General features: G+C 29.0%; 1 protein-coding gene and 3 long non-coding RNA genes across 5 annotated transcripts; 3 read left to right on the plus strand and 1 right to left on the minus strand.

Annotated features, from left to right (window-relative positions):
• The first annotated feature begins 1,222 nt into the window (after positions 1 to 1,222).
• LOC130677783 (uncharacterized) lies at positions 1,223 to 2,085 on the plus strand. The gene is made up of 3 exons (XR_008991702.1): positions 1,223 to 1,467; positions 1,700 to 1,846; positions 1,923 to 2,085. It is a non-coding gene; the product is annotated as an uncharacterized LOC130677783 (long non-coding RNA).
• Positions 2,086 to 3,940: 1,855 nt separating this feature from the next.
• On the minus strand, positions 3,941 to 5,399 carry LOC130677464 (uncharacterized). The gene is made up of 3 exons (XR_008991605.1): positions 5,162 to 5,399; positions 4,559 to 4,836; positions 3,941 to 4,495 (listed from the first exon to the last, which is right to left on the minus strand). It is a non-coding gene; the product is annotated as an uncharacterized LOC130677464 (long non-coding RNA).
• Positions 5,400 to 6,040: 641 nt separating this feature from the next.
• LOC130677285 (uncharacterized) lies at positions 6,041 to 12,358 on the plus strand. The gene is made up of 3 exons (XR_008991566.1): positions 6,041 to 6,450; positions 11,253 to 11,447; positions 11,530 to 12,358. It is a non-coding gene; the product is annotated as an uncharacterized LOC130677285 (long non-coding RNA).
• Positions 12,359 to 14,920: 2,562 nt separating this feature from the next.
• Positions 14,921 to 24,922, plus strand: LOC130677226 (potassium voltage-gated channel subfamily KQT member 1-like). Of its 2 annotated transcripts, XM_057483905.1 has the most exons (6): positions 14,921 to 15,362; positions 15,452 to 15,592; positions 19,619 to 20,096; positions 21,690 to 21,866; positions 24,474 to 24,663; positions 24,821 to 24,922. In XM_057483905.1, exons 3-6 carry the CDS (start codon positions 20,015 to 20,017, stop codon positions 24,897 to 24,899), a joined length of 528 nt encoding a protein of 175 aa, XP_057339888.1. In that variant the 5' UTR covers positions 14,921 to 15,362; positions 15,452 to 15,592; positions 19,619 to 20,014; the 3' UTR covers positions 24,900 to 24,922. The 2 variants fall into 2 exon arrangements, with proteins under 2 accessions (XP_057339888.1, XP_057339889.1); XM_057483906.1 differs by lacking the exon at positions 24,821 to 24,922 and having other exon boundaries at positions 14,929 to 15,362; positions 24,474 to 24,667.
• The last annotated feature ends 1,208 nt before the right edge of the window (positions 24,923 to 26,130 follow it).

The following is a 26,130-nucleotide window of genomic DNA, read 5'->3' on the forward strand; positions in this document are numbered from 1 at the left end:
TTCAAATTTAAAAAAAATATTGATTGTGATGACTCGACTTTTAATTCAAAAAAGATACGGAACCGTTGATAAATATTAAAAAGTGCAATTAAATATATAGATTATAATGGATATGAGAAAAGAGTGACAGAAACTAAAAAACAATAACAAACCTCAACAGAGAAATAACTTTATTTCCCTGCCGAACGATGCCAGTTGATCAGCTGGTAGGATGACAGCTAGCAGTTCATTGAGGCTGGTCAGTGATGTTCAATTCCATCCTTCCTTCCAGTCAAGATATCAGAAAATGATTTTTCCTCGTTGGAATCCATTGGTAACCTACTTAAATAATCAACACTAATTAATATATAAAAATACTGTTGACTTGTAAATTGAACGGGGTTGACAAAAAAATTTAAAAAAAAAAATTGATTTTTTCAACTTGCGAAGACGCCGGTTGAAAAAAAAAATTTTTTCCTTAATGACGTCATTAGTCATTAAGGAAAAAAAAAAAAATTAAAAAAAAAAGTCAACAATATTTTTAAAAATAGTTGAACACTCGAAAACGATGCTTACGCATCGAATGTCGGGTGCCAACTGACTCTTTCCCCCCTTACCCTTAGGACGCTCACTTCACCCCCACTTCACCCCACTTACCGGTCGACCAGCGCAGAATGCCATTTCATTGGTCCCCTTCTCTCCCTGCGCATGTGGAAGGGATCTCCGGCCAATTGCACCCTTGTCTCCTGACTACCCCCCCACCCGCTCTCTAGCAGCTATGACGCGTTCCTCACTCCCCTCACCCCTAAAATCTGATGCAATCATTTTTTTAATTTAATAATTCCTTAAAATTAATCAAATTTTCGCGTTTTTTATGCTAAAATCTTTTTAATTGGCATTATAAATCTACATAATTTACATATATTAATGCATCTGCAACTAAATAACGCAAATTCACATGCAAATGAGACATGCAAACTCGTTTAATTGTCGATTAAAAAGTCTAGTCGATAAAAAAATGTGCTTTAATAATTAAATAAAATTATTATAGATGTTTTAATGTTTAAAAAAGATCTATTTCATTTAATTATTTATATAATTTCGTCTTAAGTTATTACGTTTAGATGATAATTAATCAAACGTTAAAGTAATCAATATTTTAAAACTAACAGCACAACTTTAAATCCTAAAAATCACCCGCGAGAATAAGTCGCGCGTTTCTCAGTGCGCATGCGATCTACGTCGGAAACGTATCAAAGAAACTTAACGTCGTTTATCTACAAAAATAGTTAACGCCAATCTTAAATTTAATTGTCAACTCTAAACAATTCATTCATTATAATTTAATTAATAAACTAGTATGAGTGTCCATCAAATTGCTAGTGGAAATATTAAAATGAGCAACAGTGGCCGCAGATCTGTCAACAATCTAACCTAAAGTTCATTTGTCATTAAAAACAAATCGAATATATCAAGAATAAGACACGAGTAAGTAGTAATTGAACAATTTACTGATTCAAAATCTATTATTTCATGTTCTTTAAAATCCCTGAGTAAAAAGTCAATTCTTTAGAATTAATCAATCACGAATTACAACATTATCAATTGTCTTTCTACTTTCTGAGGAATAAAACTTTTTCTCCTTTTATATTTAAATAATTAAACCACGTAAATTTATTACTCTCTAACAAATATTAATTTATAATAATCTCTATTTCAGATATGTAATAAAAAACAATAGATATTTTTTCTAAACACACGTTGATTCGTGCATTCCCACCAAATCAAAGGACTTTTTCTACTTATCAGTTCAGCAAGAGGATAATGGCTAATTAATTAGAGCAGCTGAAATTTTATTCTGATTTCAGTAAGTATGCAGTCGTTTCTGGGTTACAGAAAATAATATTTTACTTGTATTTTTTTTTACTTTGATATATTTTCAGTTGAAGAAAAATAACTTCTGTGAAGCTTTTCTACTTGAGGCAGTGATAAAAACTGAAATCTTCTAAAATTTTCGTCTAAAAAATGTATCATAGAACAAGACCACATGCAACTGCAATTTAAAAAGCCAAATTTTATTCCTACAAAATTAATTTTGAATTTGTTTTTTCAAGACACAATAAATCTCTTTGTATGAAATTCAAGTGTCAAAAATCGTTTATTATTCCTTGATTATTATGTAAGTTATTTTTATTATTTTATTGTCAAGTGAAGCAAGTGAAATCCATCTGTATAAATTTATTGCAATGATGTGACTAGAGTTGAGAAGTGACGGCGATGATTTATAAGTTTTCAATGTACGTGACAAAAAATCATTTACTTTTAAAAACAAAAATTTATTTAGAGATACGCGCGGCTTATTCTCGCTGAAAATTTGTTACATTTAAACAGAAATTTAATTTGAAGAAAATAAAAGTAACGCAAGTGACTCGACTTAAATATTTAGAAGATAATCTATGACGAATTACGACTTTAATATGAAAAAAACCTAAATTCAATGCAAATGCAATTACTAGCGATTTGATGGACACCCAAACTAGTTCATTAATTAAATTATGATAAATTCATTGTTGAGAGTTAGTAATTAAATTTATTATCAACGTCATCTATTTTTGTAGAGAAACGACAAGTTTCTTTGATGTGTTTCCAACGTATATCGCATGCGTACTGAGAAACGCGCGACTTATTCTCGCGGGAGATTTTTTGGATTTGAACTAGTGCTGTTAGTTTTAAAATGTCGATTACTTTAACGTTTAATTAATCATAACAAAACGTAATAAAGCACATTTTCTTATCGACTAGACTTTTTAATGAACAATTAAACGAGTTTGCATGTCTCATTTGCATGTGAACTTGCGTTAATTAGTTGCATATGCATTAATATATGTAAATTAAATAAATTTTAGCATAAAAAACATGAAAATTTAATTAAAATTAAGGAATTATTTAATTTAAAAAATGATTGCATCAGATTTTAGGGTTGGGTGGTGTGAGGACGCGTCATAGCTGCTAGAGAGCGGAGGGGAGGGTAGTCAGGAGATAAGGGCGCTATTCTCCCTCCCGCTCTCTAGCAGCTATGACGCGTTCCTCACTCCCCTCACCCCTAAAATCTGATGCAATCATTTTTTTAATTAAATAATTCCTTAATTTTAATTAAATTTTTATGTTTTTTATGCTAAAATCTATTTAATTTACATGAATTAATGCATATTTTATCAATCAACTCAAATTCCGATGCAAATGAGTCACGCGAACTTGTTTAATTGTTGATTAAAAAGTCTAGTCGATAAGAAAAGTTATTACGTTTTAATGATAATTAATTAAACGTTAAAGTAATCAACATTTTAAAACTACCAGCACTAGTTCAAATCCTAAAAAACTCCCGCGAGAATAAGTCGCGCGTTTCTCAGTACGCATGCGATCTACGTTGGAAACACATCAAAGAAACTTGTCATTTCTCTACAAAAATAGTTGACGTAAATTATAAATTTAATTGTCAAACCTAAAAAATTTACTTATTATAATTCAATTAATGAACTAGTTTATGTGTCCATCAAATTGCTATTGAAAATATTAAATTGAGCAATACACTTGGTTTGTTTTAACGCTTGCGTGTTTTTTTTTTATATTTTAAATATTTTTCTATCATATTCTGCCCTGATTTCATTTCAATTTATGAATTTTAATTTATCTCCAATTTTTAATAATTAATTATTCAAATTGTTAAATTTACCGCGCAAGTAATAATTATAATTAACAAATCAATGACTTTGGGCGCATTCGAAAATGCGTCTGCTCTAGCTGTCCCTATATGTCTCGCAAATAATTTAGACGGTTTGAAAATCGGATGTGAGGTTTGAAAAATGAAATAAAAAATCAGTTATCAATTTTATAATTTATTCAATTACATTACGTTTTTAACGAAATTACAATAACTATTTAGAGTGACTTTGGTCAAAAAGTTTGAATAATACCTCAGTACACAATGATGAGAAATAAATTTTCATCAAAGTGAGTATTACTTAAAAAAGTATATATAAATATTATTTATTCGATAATAATTAACTTAGTTAGCATTCAACATTTTTTTATTCAAATTACTGACAGGAAGCTGCGGATAAACTTGAGGTAATTTCAATTACTTTCAGTACATTATGTTATTAATTAATTATTTATATATAAAATACTATTTAAAATGAAAAGTATTCATATTTTCAAAGATATAATATTTGGTTTAAATATTTTTAAATATTCAAGTAAAAAAAAGGACCAAAGTTCTGAGTAATTGCGAATAGGGTTTAGAGTTTTGGACGATTTGATTTTTTTTAAGGCTGTCAATAGTTTACCTGCAAAGTGTGGCTCCTAATTGGACCAGCCAAGGCGAGAGTAATTTAATTTTTCTTCTGTAATTCGGATCACTTGCAATCGGATTGTGTTCCAGATTAACTGTCTGTAGCTTTTTATTCTCAGCTAGAGTGTCGATTGCTGTCCAATCTTCGATTTGATCATTATTTATCTAAAAAAAAAATTAAATCAATCAAACAAATGATGAATTTAAGAAAATAAAAAAAATGGTTACCCAGAACTGTTCCAATAACTCCAAATGTTTTATGTTTTCGATCTTCTTGATTTGATTATTGCAGCAACTTGCAGGACTCCAGACCCTCGATGCAAGTCAGCCCGTTCTCCGACAAGTACAACTGGTCAAGTTGGATCAGAGTTTCCAAGTTTTCGATCTTCGTAATGCGGTTGCTCTGCAAGCTCAGCAGCTGGAGGTTGACCAAGTGGCTCAAGTTTTCTATTTTCGATATTTTGTTTTTTCCCAAAAATAAAAATCTTTCAGACCGGACAAAACCCCTGCGAAAATAAACTCATATCAATAATCTCATATAAGTTGATGAAAAAAATATATGTGTACATATAATATAAAAATTGTTTTTTGTTACATATCTGAAATGAAGATTATTATAAATTAATATTTGTTAGAGAGTAATAAATTTACGTGGTTTAATTATTTAAATATAAAAGGAGAAAAAGTTTTATTCCTCAGAAAGAAGAAAGACAATTGATTATGTTGTAATTCGTGATTGATTAATTCTAAAGAATTGACTTTTTACTCAGGGATTTTAAAGAACATGAAATAATAGATTTTGAATCAGTAAATTGTTCAATTACTACTTACTCGTGTCTTATTCTTGATATATTCGATTAGTTTTTATTGACAAATGAACTTTAGGTTAGATTGTTGACAGATCTGCGGCCACTGTTGCTCATTTTAATATTTCCACTAGCAATTTGATGGACACTCATACTAGTTTATTAATTAAATTATGATAAATTAATTATTGATGGTTGGTAATTAAATTTATAATTTACGTCAACTATTTTAGTAGAGAAACGACAAGTTTCTTTGATGCGTTTCCAACGTAGATCGCATGCGCACTGAGAAACGCGCGACTTATTCTCGCGGAATATTTTTAGGATTTGAACTAGTGCTGGTAGTTTTAAAATGTTGATTACTTTAACGTTTAATTAATTATCATCTAAACGTAATAACTTAAGACGAAATTATATAAATAATTAAATGAAATAGATCTTTTTTAAACATTAAAACATCTATAATAATTTTATTTAATTATTAAAGCACATTTTTTTATCGACTAGACTTTTTAATCGACAATTAAACGAGTTTGCATGACTCATTTGCATGTGAATTAGAGTTAATTGATAAAATATGCATTAATTTATGCCAATTAAAAAGATTTTAGCATAAAAAACGCGAAAATTTGATTAATTTTAAGGAATTATTAAATTAAAAAAATGATTGCATCAGATTTTAGGGGTGAGGGGAGTGAGGAACGCGTCATAGCTGCTAGAGAGCGGGTGGGGGGGTAGTCAGGAGACAAGGGTGCAATTGGCCGGAGATCCCTTCCACATGCGCAGGGAGAGAAGGGGACCAATGAAATGGCATTCTGCGCTGGTCGACCGGTAAGTGGGGTGAAGTGGGGGTGAAGTGAGCGTCCTAAGGGTAAGGGGGGAAAGAGTCAGTTGGCACCCGACATTCGATGCGTAAGCATCGTTTTCGAGTGTTCAACTATTTTTAAAAATATTGTTGACTTTTTTTTTTAATTTTTTTTTTTTCCTTAATGACTAATGACGTCATTAAGGAAAAAATTTTTTTTTTCAACCGGCGTTTTCGCAAGTTGAAAAAATCAATTTTTTTTTTTAAATTTTTTCGTCAACCCCATTCAATTTACAAGTCAACAGTATTTTTATATATTAATTAGTGTTGATTATTTAAGTAGGTTACCAATGGATTCCAACGAGGAAAAATCATTTTCTGATATCTTGACTGGAAGGAAGGATGGAATTGAACATCACTGACCAGCCTCAATGAACTGCTAGCTGTCATCCTACCAGCTGATCAACTGGCATCGTTCGGCAGGGAAATAAAGTTATTTCTCTGTTGAGGTTTGTTATTGTTTTTTAGTTTCTGTCATTCTCTTTTCTCTTCTCCATTATAATCTATATATTTAATTGCACTTTTTAATATTTATCAACGGTTCCGTATCTTTTTTTAATTTAAAGTCGAGTCATTTGAATTAAATTCAGTTTTTTTGAATTAAAAGTCGAGTCATCACAATCAATATTTTTTTTAAATTTGAAGTCGAGTCATTTTAATTAAATTCAGTTTTTTTAAAATTTAAGTCGAGCCATTTGCAATAAATTAAATTCAGTTTTTTAAATTAAAATTCGAGTCATTCGAATCAAATTCGGTTTTTTTGAATTCAAGTCGAGTCTTTTAAATCAAATTGATTTTTTTAAAATTAGAGTCGAGTCATTCGTATTAAATTTTTTAATATCAACCCGAACATTTGCATGAAATTAATTTTTTTTTTTTTTTTAATTCGTGTCGAGTTATTTTAATCAAATTCAGTTTTTTAAAATTAGAATTCGAGTCATTTTAATCAATATTTTTTTTTTTAATTGAAATTGAGCATTTGCATGGAAATAATTTTTTTTTTAAATTCGTGTCGAGTCATTTGAATCACATTCAGTTCTTTAAATTTAAATTCGAGTCATTTTAATTAATATTTTTATTTTAATTGAAATTGAGCATTTGCATTGAATTCAGTTATTTTTTTTTTCTTTTTTTTTTTTTACTAAAGTCTAGTCGTTTACATTAGTTTTAGCTTCCTTAAATTAAATTCGAGTAGTTAAATTTATTTTAAAATCGGTAGAATCAGTAATATTCGAGTCATCTTTCAATAAATAAATTAATAGGGTGTAAATTCATGAACACAAATTTCACATTAGCTTTTTAAAATTAGATTAACCCACATTTTATTAGAAATAGAGTTACATATTTTTCAACACTTTTTTTTTTCTTTAATAAATTAAATTCCAGTTTTTTTGCAAGTCGAGTCATTTAAATTAGAGGCAGTTTTTAAAAAGTAGAGTCATTTTAATTACAGTAAAACCATTCGCGTTTGATTAAAGTAAATTCATTCAATTTTAAAAAATGCCATTTAAATTAAGTTAGTTTTTTGAAAGTAGAGTCATTTAGTTTTTTGAACTTAGTCTTGGTTTTTTTTTTTTTTTTTTAAAATTAATTTTAATTAGAGTCATTTGAATCACAAGCAGTACTAACCGAGTAAACTTTTTTTTTTCTTTTTCTTATAAATTAAATAACTCCCTTCTGGAGTTATCATTTCTTTTTTTTTAATTTAACACGGGGTATAGATTGATTTGTTGTCAATAGCCTTCTGCTGTTGACAATTTAAACACACCATTTTTTACCCACCTCACACACATAAATACGCACTTTGCGTATACCCAACTCACTCCCTTGTATTGCTAGGATAATTTTTAATTTTTAAATCGGGGTAATTAAATTAATTAGTGGACCAGTAATAGGTTTTTCGTTGAGAGTATTCTCTCAGTAGAATCACGCGTTAAATTCTAGAATCAACCAACCCTTCCCCAACAATTGCCACTCTTACCCTTTTTTTTTTTTTTAATTAATTCGCATTGGGTTTTTGTCCGCGAAATGGGATATTGGTCTAGTGATTTAGCTGGGGGTTTATGGGTATTAGGGATTATAAGGACACTTGGTTCTTATAATTTAGGTCAAATTAAATTCACGCGAATTAGAGTCTAAAAATATATATCGCTCTATAGATCTTAAAGGCGAAAAATATTGTTACGCTGTTATGGGTGGCCAACCATAACAGCGTATATAAAATATTTTTTTTATACATTAAAATTTAAAAAAAATTTATTTTTTTCATTTTTTAATGCATAAAAAGCTGAAAAAAGAAATTTTCCCTGATCAGTTTTAATTTTTAATGGATTATTCTGTCCCACCCTTTGAGTACCCGGGTGCGATTTGGGTGCCGGTCTCAATCCATAAAAAATTTTTCTGATCAAAACTTTTCTTTTTTAAGTGTTTAAGTGTCTGTAGAGCGGTGTGTATTTTTCATTTATTATTACTATTATTATTTAAATAATTAGAGTCACTTTTGCTGCGTTAATTAATAAGTTAGTAACTATAGAAGGGGAATAATATAGGACTGGGGTTTTTATGTCACTAGACTGATCGGGGAAGTAGATTAATTAAATAACTTGGGTTTTTTTTAAATTAGAGTCACCTGATCCCTTTTTTATAAGAGTGGTGATTTACCCCCCCCCCCCCTTTTTTTTTTAAATTCAATTATTAGCGTCACGTTTTATTAGATATTTAAGTTACTGGTCCAGGGATTTTGAAATTAGAATCAATTTTGCATAGGGTTTTTTTTTAGCTTAAATTCACATACACCCCCCCCCCCCTTACACTCCCTACTGAGACTCTGTTCATCTTCAATGAAATCGAGTCATACCTTACACGTCGCCGTAAGTTGAGGTTACTCACAACCTCGCTTACGGCGACTTTAATTTACACACCAATCTATACCCCTAATTTTTTTACCCTTAAATTCATTAAAAGTAGATTTAGATTAAAAAAGACACCTGGCACTCGATCAGGTGTCAATAGCTGTAGAGTCTTGAGTTTACTCGTTAGCATTGCTTGTATGTAGTATTAATTTGATTAGAGTCACATTAAAAATCTATTTTTTTTTTTCTTTGATTAATATATTAAATTTAAATGGCATTTCCGCGTAAAAGAAAACCCTGGCACTAGGTCAGGCGGTCGCGTTATTTAGTTGTTAGTTTTTTGATAATATATATCCTGATCTTCTGGGCTGGTACGCATAACCCTCTGGTTCGATCGATGTCGATCCTCATTGGTCGTATACTCTAAGAATATCTATCATTATCATGTTGTTATCAGTATTATCATTATTATTGTTGCTGCCATAATTAATATCAATACCATTATCATTTTATATAATGATAGTGTAATTGGCCCTGTCGGGTCACATTACACAATTGATATTAATATTGACTGCAATGGTTTTATTGATAATATTGATAATGATGTGATTTTATAGTGACTTTTGTGTGCGATCAAAACGGGGAGTCGATTTATCGATTGGCTGGTGGCCTAATGCTACACATACGGTTCGGTTTTGATGGAAATATATTACATAGTTTTTATAATTGTTTTGAAAAACAGACAAACACATACACACACTTTTTTTTATCACACATGGATTTACACCCCAATTATTTTTTTTTTTTTAATTTCAATTTTATAAAACTAGAGACATTTGAATTAAAGTCAGTTTTGTTCAAGACAGAGTCATTTAAATTAGAGTCATTTTTCACAGAATTAGAGTCATTTTAAATAGTTAATTTTTTTTTATCGTTATCTAATCCGAGTCATTTTTAAAATAGTCGAGTCAGTTAATTTAATAGAAATCGAGTCAGTTTCATTGATGTAGATTCATTTTTATTAAGAGTAGAGTCACTTGAATGACAACCAGTTTTTTATTAATTTTTCATTCTTTATTTCAATTAATTAATTTAATGTAAATGCTCATTTACCCGTAATTAATTTATCGTTATTTAATTCGAGTCATTTTTTAAACAGTAAAATCACTCAATTTAGCATTAATTTATCTGCAGTAGAGTCAGTTTTGTTTTTCCCACTAATCGAGACTTGGCATTAGGTCAGGTTACCCTATCGTTTTTTAAATTTAAATTTTTAATTGATATCGATCCACTTTGGACGTATACTCTAAGAATATCTATTATTCTCATGTTATTATCGGTATTATCATTATTATTGTTGCTGCCATAATTAATATCAATACCATTATCATTTTATAATGATAGTGTAATTGGCCCTGGCAGGTCACATTACACAATTGATATTAATATTGACTGCAATGGTTTTATTGATGATATCATAATAATATGAGTTTATAGTAATTTTTGTGTGCCGTCGAAAGGGGATTCGATTTCAATTCATTAATTTCATGTAAATGCTCATTCACCCTCATTTTTTTTTATCGTTATTCAATTCGAGTCATTTTTTAAATAGTCGAGTCATTTAATTTAGCGTAAATTTAATAGAAGTAGAATCAGTTTTTAAAAAGTAGAGTCACTTAAATCAGAGCCAGTTTTTTTGAATTTTTTTTTATTTCAATCGATTGATTTATTTTCAATGTACTTTAACCCCCCCCCCCCCCCTTCCCCCATCATTTTTTTTTTTAAATTAAATTTCTGGAGATTTGAGTCACTTTCATAAAAGTAGAGTCACTTCAATTAGAGTCATTTTTTTAATAGTAGAGTCATTTAATTCGATTCATTTTTTATACAATTCAAGTCATTTTTTTAAAATTAGAGTCATTTTTTTTTTTTTTTTCCCAAAAGTAGAGTCACTTTTGTTAGAGTCATTTTTGCAGAAGTCGAGTCATTGTTTTTAGAGTCAGTTTTTTTTCTTCAATTAATGAATTAATTTATTGCAACTGGTCAGGTTACCCTATAGTTTTTCTAATTTTAATTTTTAATCTATGCTAAGATACGAGAACCGCCCCGACATGTTTTATGATAATCTTTTTTTTTTTTTAGGTTTAGAAATAATTATTTTTTCTCGTTTTGTTTTTTTTCTATAGATTTTTAGAGATTACGGAACCTCATAAAGAATTTTTTTTTCTATTTTATAAATTTTTTTTATTTTTTAGGTTTTGACGCATAATTTTTTTCTAATTTTTTTTAGTAGATATTTCAAGATTCCGGAGACTTACCTAATCCTCACCCTATTGAAGTTACTCGGGCTTTCAATTAATTTTTTTTTTTTTTTTCTAAATATTTTTTTTTTTTTTCAGGTTTAGGTACATAATTTGGATTTACTTTTTAGTAGATCGTATACGACATGTCTAGGCTAGAGTTCACTGGAATCTATTCTGACATGACTGGCCTAATAGGACCAGAATAATTTCCAGGACAGTGATGCTGCTGAGCATTGACGACAAGGTGGTCCAGATCCAAGGACACACCGCCGCTCTAATTTTTTTTTTCTGGTGCATATTTATTTTTACATTCTTCTTTTTTTTCATAAAAATATATATGCCCGGTATTAATCTATTGGGGTATATATTTTAGTTTCAGATCCAGTCAACAAGAAGGATGCCCAACTTGAAGGATGCCCATGGATGCCAAGGACCAACAGGAAAACCAGGACCAGGACCAGGACGAGGACCAGGAAGAAGATTTATTATTTATTTAATTTAAGCTTAATTGTAGTTAATTTTAAATAATTTCTGTATTAAGGTGTGAGTGTGATGAATGATATGAGAGATTTAGATTTTTATTTTATAAGAATAAGTGTGAATGGCATGTTTTTTTGCTTGGCTTGTGCATTGTTTTTTGTTTATTTTTATTCGGGTTTGATTGCATGGTTTGTTTTTTGTTTTTTGGTTTTTTTTTATTCGGGTTTGATTGCATGGTTTGGGTTGCTTATATTTAATTTTAATTTTTCCCTTTTTCCCATTACCTATTAATCTTAAGTTTGTTTGATTGTGATTTAATTTAAATTTAAGAGTATGATGAATGTGTGTGATATTATTTATCCGGGCCTGGATACTATTATTAAGATTTAATTTTAAGAAATTTTATTTATAAAATTTCAATATTTATATTTTTTTTTGTAATTATGTACTGTATAATATTTTGTATTGTCATTTAGCTATTTTTTGGTCACCAATCGAGTGACCACTGTGTTGGTCGGGTTTTATCACTGATAAAATCCTCTGATTTAAACCGATAGATTCCGGGTCTATCGGATTTTTATTGGAGTATTTTATCAGTGTCGAGGTTTCCCAAACGGGCTATTTTCTTTCTACCAAAAGAAAATAGCTTAGACCACTACAATTGTATTTCTAAAAAAATACAATTGTAGGTGAATGCGCACAGTATAGGAAGACGGTCCTCAGCCGCTTTTTTTTTTTTTTTTTTAAATAATAAATTTTAACTTTTATTATTTTTAATCGAGCATTTATAATTGAAAAAAAAACCTTCCCTTTATTTTTAATTAAATATTTTAGTTTATAAGTAGAAATAAGTATATTTAAGAAAGTGGCAAATAACTATAGTTAAGAAGAAGCAGAAGAATCCTTATAGATACAGGTAAACAATATAAATAATAAACATTAATGCTGTTAAATAAACAAAAAGAAATTATGAAAATATATATATACATTTATCGATATATATTATGAATAGTTTTTTTTTAATTATTTATATTTTCCATTTACTTCTTCACAATAAAATTTATTTCCCGTATGACATTTGTCGTACAGAAAATAAATATTATTGTAAAAAAGCAAATGAGAAAAATAAATGTTAATTTTTGTATATATATATATACTTTAAAGAGAAACAAAAATCTCTACAGAATGTCTTCTGGAAGATTTTTTATTTTTTTAAATGTTTGCGCATGCGCGCTAGAACATTGGTTCTCAGTGGCTTTTTTTTTTCATTGCGTGCTTTCTTTGGGAAGATTCAAATTAAGAGCGCCAGCGCAAAAAAAAAAATGCCAGTGAACACCGCCATAATTAAATTTATATTTGAAAAATTTCGCCCACGAGCATCTGATTGCGCATGTATATCCAATAGGGCTAAAATTTGGGTGGAGCGGATGTCGGATGTCTATCACACAGATCCTGATAATACACATGTATCGATAATACAGATCTCGATGTGACAGATTAACTTTCTTAATTACCGACCGTAGATCTAAAAAAATTATCAAGTGCCCTGATAGCCACCTTATCCACAAGTTAACTTGAAGTTGCTGTCGTATTCTAAAGCCAATATAAAGTCAAGTGTTGGAGAGCAAGCCGTTACCTTTCAGTTGACAGTAAATTGTCCTGTAGCTTGAATTCAATTTGGCTACATACAAGTATATACAAGTATTACTGTCAGACAATGACGTTAAGTTTAAATTGACGGCAAGTGTTTCTGTAAAATAACATTGAGACGCAATTATTATCCAGCCACGACTTGCCAGAAACTTGTCGTTAAGTTAGCCGTAAATGTTTCACTGCAGAACTTGCTGTGCAATTATGTTTAGTTTTACTATCAGGGAACAAGCCGTGTGTCCAGTCTTCAGTGAATACCGAGTATATTCAAAATATAATAGCACTTTGTAATTACATTTTATTATAATCACTACAATATTATTAATTGTAAATAATGTTTATTTATTTTTTCGTATAAAAATAACTCAATTATTTGTAAAATAAAAATAAAAAAAAAACGTATATTTGCAATAGAAATATAATAGGTTGAAAGCTTTTATCCAGAGTAATATGTCATAATATTTAACAGTAAAAGCTATTGGATAAAATAATGGTAAAAATCAAACTATTTAATTGTCAAGTAAAATGTATAAAAGTATAATTAATATCGACTGGGAAAGGCATTCAATCGTCAATAGAATAACTAAACGATTAACGAAGAAAAAATAAATAAAATAAACTAGTGATCGATCTGATGGTATTCACACACATTGACCTTGTCTACTGAATAAAGTATATTGACAAAGTCATTACTACCGTGTGCTTTGATAACAAACAATAAAAAATACAAAAATAAAGATTTCATCGGCACAAAAGACTGATCAGCTCATAAGTTATAGATGTAATTTTGGCGCCACTGATCGATTACACTGAATGACGACAGTGATGATAGTAATAATAATAATAAAAATATTATTTTCTAGGACGTCCACCAATCTTTTAGTTATTTTAAGATCTCCAAGTTATCTTTAATTTTTTAAACAAAACAAATCACCGGTTTTATTTTTACCGTAACGAAAAAATATTAATTTTAAATTTAGCAGATAATAAGGTCAACCTATTATTATTATCATCTTATATGATCTTTAGATATTTCCCAAGTAAATTTCCAACCAAAAATATTTATTTCTATTTTTACAAATTATCACATTATTTTATAGAGAAAGGAAAAAAAAACAACTAAAGATAATCCTTTATAAGACTGATATGCTGACATTTGAGATTAAAATTGTATTCCGAGTGAAAATAACCCGGAACTTTAAGTAGTAGTGTCAACGTGCGATACAACATTACATTGTGATACATGCATATATGTATATAGTAACAGGAATGACGTCATCTAAAAGTTATTTAAAAGTTGTTTCTTTGCAACTCCTCCCGTGCCTCGATATACTATATAATACAATAAAAAAGTTTATGACGCAACACGCAAATCTGAGTGAAAAATAATAATAATAGTAAGCGATAGTTAATGTACCAGGTGGTGTATAGTAACAAAGAAAAAATAAAAATTAGCGTGTCAAATGATAAATGGAAATGCAGGATAAATGTGATGCATCAGCATTATCATAGTAGTAAAAAATAAGCCAGTCAAGCAGTCAGCCAGTCAACCAGTCAGTTAGTTAACCAGGAGCGAGATAGGATATGGGTTAGAAAGGTTAGTGCAGTTGGTGGGTGGCAGCACCGACATCGGCGGGTGGCAAGGCGACGGTGGTAAAGCAAACGAGTACACGCAGGGGTGGCACGAGCACCAGGTTGCTGCTTCGAAAGCTTCGAAAGTTTCGAAACCAGTAGTCTGCTATGATTATACTCGAGTAGGCGCATCGGGGGTGCGCACTGGATTATACTCGCGTGTGTTTCTCCTGTCGAGGCGACCGCTCGTCCGCCGCAGGATCTCCGGCCACATTATTGTTAAGAACAACCACCAAACTACAAAAATAGCTCACCACCGGGCTAGTTACACTTTGTTTTCTTTGACAACACGTCGTCGTTGATCAAATACAAACCCCGATTTTTTATTTATTCGTAAATAATAATTATTATTATTATTTAAGAGCACGTGCGATATTTTCAATCATAAATACTTAACAACACGTGCGTATTAACGCATTAATCAAAGGATTTACAAAATATCAAGTACGTGTAAAGTGAAAATTATTATTATTATTATTATTACTATTAATATTGTTATTATTATTAATTATTTATTGATTGGATTGTTTTAGATGCTGGTATACTTTAGTTACTGTGATTCGTGGTTTATAATATAGGTGCAGTTTGTGTCTATTTGAATAATTATTAAAGCTAAACAATTTAATCCAAGAGAGTAAATTTTTTAACGGCGATTGATGCTGAAACCGCAACAGGTAATATTGTATTTTTTTTTCTTATTTTTTTTCTTTCTACTTTTTCGCACGATTGATACAGAATAGTCAAAGAATAACATTAATCATAACGGACATTACTTCTCATTGCTTTGAATAGACAATGCGCTTTTGACATCACGTCGACTTTGAGAATGAATAAAAGAAATGCGAGTTCATTGTACATATTTTTGTCCCATTATTTTTTTATTCTCTTGATTAATAAGAGTTAATAATGATTAATGATAATGCAAATTGACGTTTTAAATTACGTAAAATAGAGTAATTTATGTATGCATAGTTAAATTTAGAACGATGATATATCGATTAGATATGGTTGTAAAGCCCTTGATATCGACAGTCGAGTATATCATTTTGATTGCAATGAAAATATTTGCTAATTATATGGTTATACTTAGTAACTATTAAATTTAACACCAAATAACTCATATTCAATTTTAATTTTTTATTTACTTTTTCTTATGAAAATTAATTAATAAGTTTTAATCACAGTAATTTATATTAAAAATAATTGTAGAAGCCTTAAGGCAGTAGTGAAAAAATGAAAATGATTAAATGATACTAAAATTAAATAATTAACGAACATAATTAATATTGAAATTTTAATCTACATTAATCTCAAATATTTGGATAATAATATGAAGAAAATAAAAGAAAAAAAAAAGTAAATAATGAATGCGTCCACGCATTATAAGTTAATTTTTACAAAAGTCGAGGGTAAGCTGTCCTACTTTGAACTGCGTGACATGGACGAGTATAGTCGACAACTGTACGCGAGCTTCATATACATTTGCGTGACGGGTTTATTGTTATAATACTCCCATGTATACCTTAACATTATATACAAAACTACTGTAATTATATTATTTATTATTATTATTATTAGATTATTTAATAATGGATGTTATTGGTGACAAATAGTATCAATTATTGTTCATCATTAAAAAAATGATAAGAGACAGGAACATAAGTTCTTCAACTACAATAAAAAATATTTATATAGATAATCAAGTGAACTAGAGTGTAAATTTTATGCATAGAAATGTTTAAAGATATCGAGTTTCGTTACACAAAGCATCTTTAAACTTGGTTTAGACTATTTTTTTTTTTATTTTTTTTTCATCCTATTCTCAAGTTAACCCCCGGAAGTAAACTTTGAACTTTATGTGGGTGAGTGAAAGCTACACAAAAGCGTTATATAACTTTAGTCAAAGTGTCAGGAATATTGTTTTGTGAATTACAAATCAAGTTTCTCGCTCCAACAATACGGTGATATGTTTTGTCACATGACACAGATGTACATCTCCGCCTAAGCTCATTATAACTTTTCTCTTCTTAACAATCTTCTAAATTAATCTAGTTACATTTACATAGATAATAGTTGAAAATAATTACATTATAATTAAAATTTTTTTACGCAAACTCATTATCGGCTTGACCTAATAAAATTCATGTTTATATTTATGAAATACTTTCTTCTCATATTACTATTATTATTATTATTATTATTATTATGCTGAAAGTACGTAGATTAATAATGAATTTTCTGAGCTTATCAAGAAAGTGCTCGGTAGGTTTAATAATTTAAAGACTGAGCTTTTCCGACAGTTTGCCTTAGCATCTACAAAAGTAATATTAGGATAATGGATATAGACTAGGACTAGATGATGATTTAAGACATTCACGTATAAACGGAAACCCACAAAAACCGAGTAATAGACGCCGGTGATACAGTTCTTCGCACACTATAAGAATATTATATTTGTAACATATGATACATGATATATGTATATGTGGCTGGAGTACTTATTCACAAAGTTATAATCCGCTTAAAATTTTTTTGACCGACATTATATTAGCTATGACTTAAATGACATTAAATCCAAAAATATGCACAAAATTGTATAGTAGGAGTAAAAATTATAATATTTAATACTTTAAATAGTTGTAGCGAAAAAATTAAACTGGAAGCCGATTATCTAGATATTTTTTTTTAAACGAAGGTTAACTTAAAATTTCTCGCTCGAGTAATTTATATACATACCACTTGAGGTATTTTTTATTGCAAACTGTAAATGCATTGGATTCAGTGGAATGTATGAATATTCTCGCGAAATTGAGAGTAGTGAATTTGGTGAATCTGCGCTACGTTAAAATCCAACCTGATCTCTAATATTTCATATCCTCATTTGTGTCTTTATATAGACACAACCGATCAATTCATTATTCATTCTTTTCTCAACTCTGTGCAAAAATATTCGTTGAATTTTTACCACATCCTAAAAAATTTACTAATTCTTATAATAATTTATTTTAAATTTAACATTTAGAATTAATTTTAAAAATCAAAGTTTTTTTTTTATCTATATTTAAGTCGATTTATTTTTAATATTTATCACAGATCAGTTATTTTACAACTAAAAATAAATCATCAATATATTTATGCATTATTAATAACTTGTAACATATTTTTTATTTATAATCATTGTTAAGTTTAATAATTTTTTTATTTTTAGTAACAGAAGATAATTAAATTTTTTAATACATTTTAATTTGAGTCAAAATAATTCAATGCCTTTTATATATATTTACTTAAATAAATAAATAATGTGAGTTCAGAAGAGTGATAAAAAAATAAAAAAAATAAAGCTTACATTGGTTATTCTGTGTAAAAGTTATTCCTCGAATCCGCTGAGCATTCATAAGTTCAGGATATACAAATCTCGACAATATTTATGTACAATTTTAAATACTTAAATACCTATAAAAAAAAAAAAAAAAAAAAAATGAAATTGAAGAATAAAAGTAAAGCTAAGGAAACAAGTTTTAAAATATTATTAAAAGTTAGTTAAATGCAGACAAAATATTAATATTGACTACGCCCTCATGCATGAAGAAGGTTACTGTCGCCCTTGGACAAAGTTAAATATCGATTAATAAATATCAATTTCATTCAGTCATGTTGCCTCTACTCAAGACCGCACCTCTGACTACTACTTAAAGTTCGAAACTTTCTCACACTAAAACGCTTTAAAGAAAATTTGTTTACTTTAACAATTATTATTTTATAAATTTTTTATATTTACTTTTATCACATATATTGAGCCATTTTTTATCTCGATTATAGTATTTATTTCTTATTTAGGTAAAATAATAATAAAAAGAAAACTCAAAGTGCGTGAGATCAATGTGATATATATGCACGAGAAATTACATATATATATATATATATATAAAATTAACATTGTAGGGTGTGTTTTTATTTAGTTTTTCCACGTGAGATTCGATACTCTTGAACTAGCTTGCGTACAGGAGTGGCTGGAATTTAATTTAAATAAATTATAATAACTTTAAATAATAAATTAAATTTTCTTTTTCCGTTTCTATTAATTGCTATATAACACTACAATTAATTGTAAAAGTTTATCAGTTATGAAAGAAAAAAAAAGAAAAAAAGGAAATTTATCAATTTAAAAGTGAATAACAAAGATTTAAAAACTATCATTACACTGTAATATTTAAAAATATCTCAAAGCTGATACAGAAGTAATAAAGTCAACTAATTGGGTATTTAATGATAAATTATAAGTAAAAAAATAGTACAGAGAATTAAAATTTTTGAAATGCTATTAAATTAAAAAAAAAAAATAGTCTTGTTATATTTTTTTTCTACATACATACTTGTTATAATATAATTTTATTGAGATATTTCGAACTGATATATAGATCTATTTATTTGATAATAGCTATTTAACGTCAATGCAGAGAGTCATAAAGTTGTAACTCATAACAAATATAATAAAGCATGCAACATGCCTGACTATAATGTCGATCGAACTAGACCCACTGACCAAGAGACAGACAGACAGACACACGACATATTGATTTACAACTTTACGTTATTCTTTGTGGCACTCACCCGTTACCTTTTATAAATATCACAATAATTATTTATTTCTTCTGAAATATCTAATTAAAAAACATAAATAAATTTAATTATTATTACAGATACTATCGAGGACAACTTTCAACAAAAAGTAAATAATTTTAAAAAACAAACAAGTGGATTATTTAAAAAATCGTGTTGCCCAGGGCATGGTGGTAAAGGAGACGGCGGGGCGATGACGCTCTATCACCGTCCGCCGTCTTCGCAACGAGTCCCTGAGGACTCGACCGACTTCCTGATCCTCTATCCAACCCCATTTCTAATTCACTCAACGACCCTACTTTGCAACAATCGTCAACATCAACATCAACATCAACATCAACGACGACATTATCATTGTCACAATCCCAAAAACATTACAATAGATCCAGCTATCACTACGACAACCAAAACGACAACCAAAACGACAAGAACGACAAGAACGACAAGGTCGACAAGGACGACGAGGAGAAGGAGGTATGAAAGATCGTCCTCGTCATCACGAACACGGGATGCCCCTAGAAGAAGTACAGGGACTGCTTACGCCGTCCTCCAAAATAGGTATTATATATTTGTTGCTGTAAAAATAAACTTATTTACAAGTTATAATATATCTATTCATATACCATATGCTGTTATATTAATTGGATTAAAAATATAAACATTTAATTATTATAGACACGGATTTATCGACAAAACAAAATAAAAAATATTTTATTTAATAAATAATTAAATTTATCATCTGATGTATATATAATTAGCTTCAGTGAGGATATTCGAATGGGCAATTAAAGTAGCATCTATATTACCAGAAGAGTGTACACCAATAACATAAAATTGACCGCTAAATCGAAGAGCTCTTGTCAATAATTTATTAGTATACACACATTGATAAATATATAGACACGGACAAGTACACACGTATTTGTGTTTGTATTTGTATATTTCTATCGAGTGCGCTTGATAGTCATCCAGTTGACGCTTTTACGATTATACTCTTTTGATAAATTTTTTTAAAAGGTTTCCCAAGCTTATCATAATAATAATAATAATACAATGAAACAAAGCTTTTAATCGATAACCACAAACATCTCATATCTCATTACACACCTCATTTATCTAATTATCTTAAATGTTTAAGTCTTTATTTACACAATTATTATTATTATTATTATTGTTATATAAAGGTGTGCATAAAATCGAAAATATTAAAAAAAAAATATATATATATATAGAATGTTGTTGTTATGTATAACACACACGATTTAATATTTCATTCATAGACTTTGAGAAGTTTAACAATACAACAGGGGTTGCCCTACATTGATATAGCACACTAAGTGTATAACTAAAACCCCGTGCGGGTCATTGGCGAGAGCTAAAACATATCTACAGCCAAAAACACTCACTCTATACATACACATATACTACATACTGCATACTTATATATATATAGCTCCCTCTCAGTTAGTGCATACACATATAAATAAGCAATATAACACAACACACATATGCTTTGTGTGCGGGACTGTTAAATAACGGGCGAATAATCGGCAAGCCGGAAAGACATGATTACACCAACCCTGAAACAATTCACTTGGCAATCGACCAAATAATTGACTTTTCCCAATCCAATTCAAAAAAAAAAAAACTTTATCTTTATTATATTTTCCCTACAATATTGATAAAAAAAAGTTATAAAAACAATTTATTTTATTTTATTTTATTTTATTTACTTTGTTATGGGCAACCACCGGAATCATAACCGAAAGTGTATTATAGCATGTTAAACGAAAATTAAATTAATTTATTTATTTTTTATTCTTCGGTTGGGTGCCTCGGACCAGTTGCATCGATTCTGGGATTGATACAACCAGCAAAACCCTCTATACAGGTCACGCAATAATCCGACCCGTGTGTTATTTAACGAGAATCCCAGAATTTCGTTTTTTTTTTTTTTTTTTTTCCTGATTTTTACTTTTTATTATGTAGGTCAATGATTTATACCTTTTAAATAAACTTGTAAATATTTTCAGATAAATTAAAAGAATTATTTAAAAAAAAAATGACAATTTATTCATTGCCATTCAATTATATTTTGTTTCCAGTGTAATTTTATTTTTTTAAATTAAAAAAAAATGATTTTTTTTACAGGTAACCGGGGTCCATTGAATGTGACGATCGTCCAGGTAGGCAGTGGCGGAAATGGAAGTGGCAGAGGAAGCGAATTTCTCGGGCTGGAATCAACGGCTGAATTGAAGCCAACCCCTTCACCGCTGTCCGAGACCAGTGCGACTTTGCAATCTGACAACAATGATACTTTTACTGGAGGTAAAAAATGAAAAACTTTTTTTTTTAACATTTTAAGCTTACAAAAAAAAAGTATTTTCACTCTTTGAAATAAAACATGACATATGAACTGTACTCTTTTTTGTGGTGAAATATTTTAATGTCACTAACGAGAAAAAAAAAAAAAAAATTATTATGAAAAACAAGTTTCAAAGATACATTACGTTAAAATAGTCACAAAGACTTTTTCATAAAAGCATTTTAATTGCGTATTTCATATAAACGAAATACATTTTTATTTTCAACTATAAATAAACATCACTCAAAGTCTTTTTTTTTATGAGTTGGTCAATATTAGCGAAAAAATAAAAAACCGGATCGCTACACTGTAAAAAATCACCGGGGTAAGTCCAAACGGTGTAGGTGTTAAAATCGGCGGTGTTAAATTTCAACAACGAAAGCGGTCTCAAAATAACGCCGCCACCGGTGTAAACATTCTGTACCGGTGTTAAAATAAAATCTCCGGTGTTAAAATAATGCCGCTGCCGGTGTAAATATTCTAGACCGGTGTTAAAATAACGCCGCCGTCGGTGTAGATATTCTTTACTCGATCACTATACTTGTTAATAAATGATATTCTTTAATTATTTTCATAAAGAACTGATATTTTTTGTGTTTTATAATCTTTAAAGTTAATACTCCAAAGCGGACGCAGTTTATCCTGCCTTTACACCGGTATTACTCCGTTTTTACACCGGTTACCCCGCTTTTACACCGCTTTTACTCCGCTTTTACACCGGTTACCCCGATTTAACACCGGTGAATTACTCCTTCTACACCGGTGTAATTTTATTTTAACACCGGGCGGAGTTAAAATGAGTCCATTTTTAACACCGCTCTTTTTACAGTGTATGACTGATGTAAACTAGTAAACACTGTAAAAATGAGTTTGCCGCATAATATTACAAATGTAACTGCTTAAACTTGAATATCCGTTTCTCATTTCTGTGTGACGTCCCCCACCGTAAAACTAGATACTATTATAAACCAATAAAATGTCATAAATTTCTTCGACGTCATAACCTATTATACAGTCAACATAATAATCATTTCAACTGAATAGAAAATAAAATTTCATAACATATAGTTATAAATTTTTAATAAGAAAACATGAATTGGAATAATAAATTCAAAAATTACGCTATTTTATTCACTAACGGTAAAAAAAAATTTTTTTAAAGTTAACGAGTACTCTGATATCTGAGAAAAAGTACTTTCTTAAGATTATTATAAAAAAAAAAAAAATCTTTGAAATAATATGTAATTTTGATGTATTTTTTATAGTTTAAATGAATATAATTTATAAAACCCACGTTGCATACAGATTCAATAATCCCATTAGCAAAAGCTTTGAGTTATTTCCATATAGCTAGTGGAGGTCTTGAAACCTTCAGTCCCAGTTGTGCCGTGTCATTAGATCGAACGAATATGTTGAGCACATGATCTTGACATTTCTTAATTATAACAAACTGCCAAATGTTATTTTACTCAATTATTATACCTGCGGAGTATCAAAAAGTTTCAATATTTATTAACGACTAAATATTTATTATTTACCTTTGTATTCAAATAAAGTTAATAAATGAATAATAATAATAATAATAATAATAATAATAATAATAATAATAATTGTTGGGTGCGTCAGTGTGTATATTTTAAAATTAAACGAAAACAAGAGCTTGTCCCCGGGGAAAATAAACCCGGGTTATTTTTTAATTGAATTTAAATACGATATCGATTGGATTCGATAATTAATAAACTATCAGGTTGATAAAACATGATTGTAAATATGGTATTTATTTATAGTATATATATTTTTTTTTTTATTGGAGTAATTTTGAGGTTTAGTAGTAGCATTGAATTAAAAATAATTTATATATATATATATACTTAAAAATATGACCGTGAACGAGTAGTCGAGTGAAAACGACGTGATTCTGATCCCGTAATGGGATCAACGACAAACTGTCGTCGGTACAATTCTTCGACTGTACAGCCGCCCGAAATATTTATCGTTGACTGTCCTAATGACAATAATAACAATAATAATTATAATAATAATAATAAAAAAAGAAATCATTTTATTCGCGATCGGAGCATCACTTCATGGGATGATGAAAAAAAATTAAAAAATCATCGGGGTGTTAATGCTAACAAATATTCTTGGAGAAGAAAAGGCACTCGAGGTAATATATATATACATATATATATATATATATATATTATTTTAACAAGATATCTAGTGGTATTGATGGTGTGATATTTGATATTTTTAGAGGTAATTCCCTGTTGAGATCATTTGGTATTTTCTCCACAGTCTCATATTACTTTTGATCATTAATGCTAGGATCTGTAATATATACCCATCTTATACCCGGCTTTCACCTATATCATTTGCCACATATATATATTAACAGTTTTATTTTCCCCTAAAAATTAATTTATTTACTTTTCTTTTTTTTTTTTTGATGTAATCTAAAAAGCAAGATCTTACTTTAACTCAAATATAATTATTAAAAAAATAATAATAATAAGAATATAAATATAAATAACTGAGTTAAATGTATGGTTTTGATATTTTGTTATCAGGAGTAGATCCACGGCTGCTGCTCAGTAATGTTCCGGGAGGTATTTCCACTGAGGGCGATCGTAACACGTGGGAGGGCCGATATCACGTAAAAGAACATCGGCGAGCAGGCAAGGCGACTTTTCAAGGTCAAGTTTACAACTTCCTGGAACGACCTACTGGCTGGAAGTGCTTCCTCTACCACTTTTCTGTGTAAGTTTATTTATTTAAAAATTATATAAATCTAAATATACTCATAAATTTAAAAGTTTATTTTCTTTTTAACCACTCTCTGGTGGTTAACAATCCATCTTTGTTGTCAGTTATTAAGTTACCCTCGTGTTGAAGATTGATGAGAATACTTTTGTAGGTGTATTTTAGCTGTGGTTGTGGTGCTAGTGGTTGCTTGGATTGTGAAACCACTTATTGTATTGTGTATAATGTGTTGATAGTATTTATGAGTTTACGTATAAAAATATATATATACATCTAAATGTCTTATTATGTACTTAAATCTTTTTCTCCACTCTTCACCTTGCCCACCATTTAACTGCAACCACTATTGTTGTTGTTATTATTATTATTGGTGGGTCTGTAGGACCTATTTTTCTGTATTCATCTACTAGGTCGCGGTAGCTTTTATTCAAACGACGATTGAGTTTAGAATTGTATGGCAAAACTACCTCGGATATTGCAGACATGAAAATATTCACCAAATTCAACTCGCACAATTGAAATTTTCGTTGAATTATATTGCTATGTACTGGAATATTGCCTTTATATACTTCATACTGTGTTATATACATACATATACATTTACGTTTAGTTATACATTTCCTATCCTCTTCTATGTTATACATATTTATAGTTTTCGATCAATATTTAAGTTGTTAACGTTTTTAGATACCGTTGAAAATTATTATTAATGTTATTGTCGATAAATAAATAAATAAATAATTTAATTCACGCGATATAAACGTTAACGACTGTAAACATATACGTCGTCAAATCAGATATTATCTCACCATATCGTACTGACCTAAAAAAAAATTATTACAAATCTTTTATCTCACAAATATTTAATTTATATGATATTTAAATATATATATATCAATATCGTTGTCAGTAGTCATTTTTTTTTTAAATACAGAAAAAATATTTATTTATTATAAAAAATATATAAATAGGGTTTATGTTAATTAAAGCTAATTTACCTACAGTCTCAAGTCTACAGTACTGTTATATCCATTGATAAGTCAATAATAATCAAGACAATAACACAGTGTGAGAGAGAATGCACTCACCTGAGTAGTCTTGTTATGAAGCAAACAGATGGCAGCCCATACGCCTACTGTTACTACTTATTATCGTTATTATATTATATTATTAGTTTATTTTTTTTATAAAAAACTATTTTTAATACGTTATTATTTTTTCGTTAATCATTTATAATTTAAATGATGAAAAAAAAAAAATAAATAAATAATAATTCGGGTAAAATAATAATAATTTATTTAATAAAAAAATTTATGGTCTAAAGTTCTGAAAAGTCCAAGTGAATAAATAGCTTTTCGATAGCCCATATATCGTAAAATAAAAAGTATTAAGTCATGATGACTAAGTAAGATTAACGTAAATTAAAATTTTAATCAATAATATAATTTATATAACGAAAAAAAT

This window comes from Microplitis mediator, chromosome 11 (genome assembly GCF_029852145.1).
Source record: "Microplitis mediator isolate UGA2020A chromosome 11, iyMicMedi2.1, whole genome shotgun sequence".
In the NCBI taxonomy this organism is placed as follows: Eukaryota; Metazoa; Arthropoda; class Insecta; order Hymenoptera; family Braconidae; genus Microplitis; species Microplitis mediator.